At 38.2% G+C, this 1,095-nt stretch overlaps 1 protein-coding gene across 1 annotated transcript in view; it reads right to left on the minus strand.

The window, feature by feature from the left end:
- LOC106875774 (uncharacterized) overlaps positions 1-1,095 on the minus strand; it is a gene marked incomplete at its 5' end in the record, with an annotated part of 22,311 nt that overhangs the window by 4,456 nt on the left and 16,760 nt on the right. The window contains one exon of the mRNA XM_052978100.1: positions 339-479. Coding sequence (XP_052834060.1) covers positions 339-479 — 141 coding nt within the window. The remainder of the gene's footprint in view (positions 1-338; positions 480-1,095) is intronic.

The raw sequence follows: 1,095 nt of genomic DNA on the forward strand, positions 1-1,095 counted from the left end.
GTGGTTTCAACCAGGTTGGTATCAAAAGGGTTAAGAATTGTTTCTCTATTATATATTTTAACCCTTTTGTTACCATATTTCTTTTGAGATGCTCTGTGTTTCTTTCAATTAATTTTAAATATAACAAAGAATTTAGTAAAATAACTTAGTTATCATTAAGCTAGTGTTAAGAACATAAATTTGTGACTAAGGTTTGGCGGAAGATTTTAATTCAAAACTTATGAAAACAAGACATTTGTACTACAGAGCCAGAGGTGGTTTCAGTTGGGTTGGTATCAAAAGATAAGCATACAAGGAGGGCTGGGTTCAAATCGCAGTAAAGGTATGTGGTAACTTACCAAGCCAGAGGATAGCCTTGTTGACATCGAATGGATACTTCATGTCCCCATCGACGAGGCCAGGGGAGTCGATGAAAGTGACCAGCGGAAACTTCTTCTGCTTCGATGTCGACACCTCAGTGGTAAGGTAGTCAGTGACCCCTGATAATAGAGAGAGTACGGGTTCAAATAATGCCAACAGCACATAGAGTGGGGGACCACTACAGATAGATTGATGAGCCAATGAGGTTAGTACTGTAGAGAGATGAGGGTGTGTAATTGCAACAATGAAGGAGAGATTGTTTAAGGATCCGCGAAATAGGGGTGATGAGGTTTCTATTCTCTTTCTGTGCTTTTTAACCCTTTAGCATTCAAACCAACCACATCTGGTTCAAATATCCTAACTGTTTTGCATTCAAACTGACCAGATCAGGCCTCTCACACTTACCCTACAATACAGGTCGTCATCGACTTACGACCACAATTGGTTCCGACTGACTGGTTGTAAGTCAGCCATATCTGTACAAAAACATAAAAATATATATCTATATATACATATCTTTATATATTTATCCAGCTGTAGAAACACTGCCAGATCAGATTGGGGCCTGGTGCAGCCTCCTGGCCTTCCAGACCCCAGTCGAACCGTCCAACCCATGCCAGCATGGAAAACGGACGTCAAACGATGATGATGATGATACATATATATATATATCTATATATACATATATTAATATATTTATATAAATACATATATATATCTATATATATATAAGCT

Source organism: Octopus bimaculoides, chromosome 30 (genome assembly GCF_001194135.2).
Source record: "Octopus bimaculoides isolate UCB-OBI-ISO-001 chromosome 30, ASM119413v2, whole genome shotgun sequence".
NCBI lineage: Eukaryota > Metazoa > Mollusca > Cephalopoda > Octopoda > Octopodidae > Octopus > Octopus bimaculoides.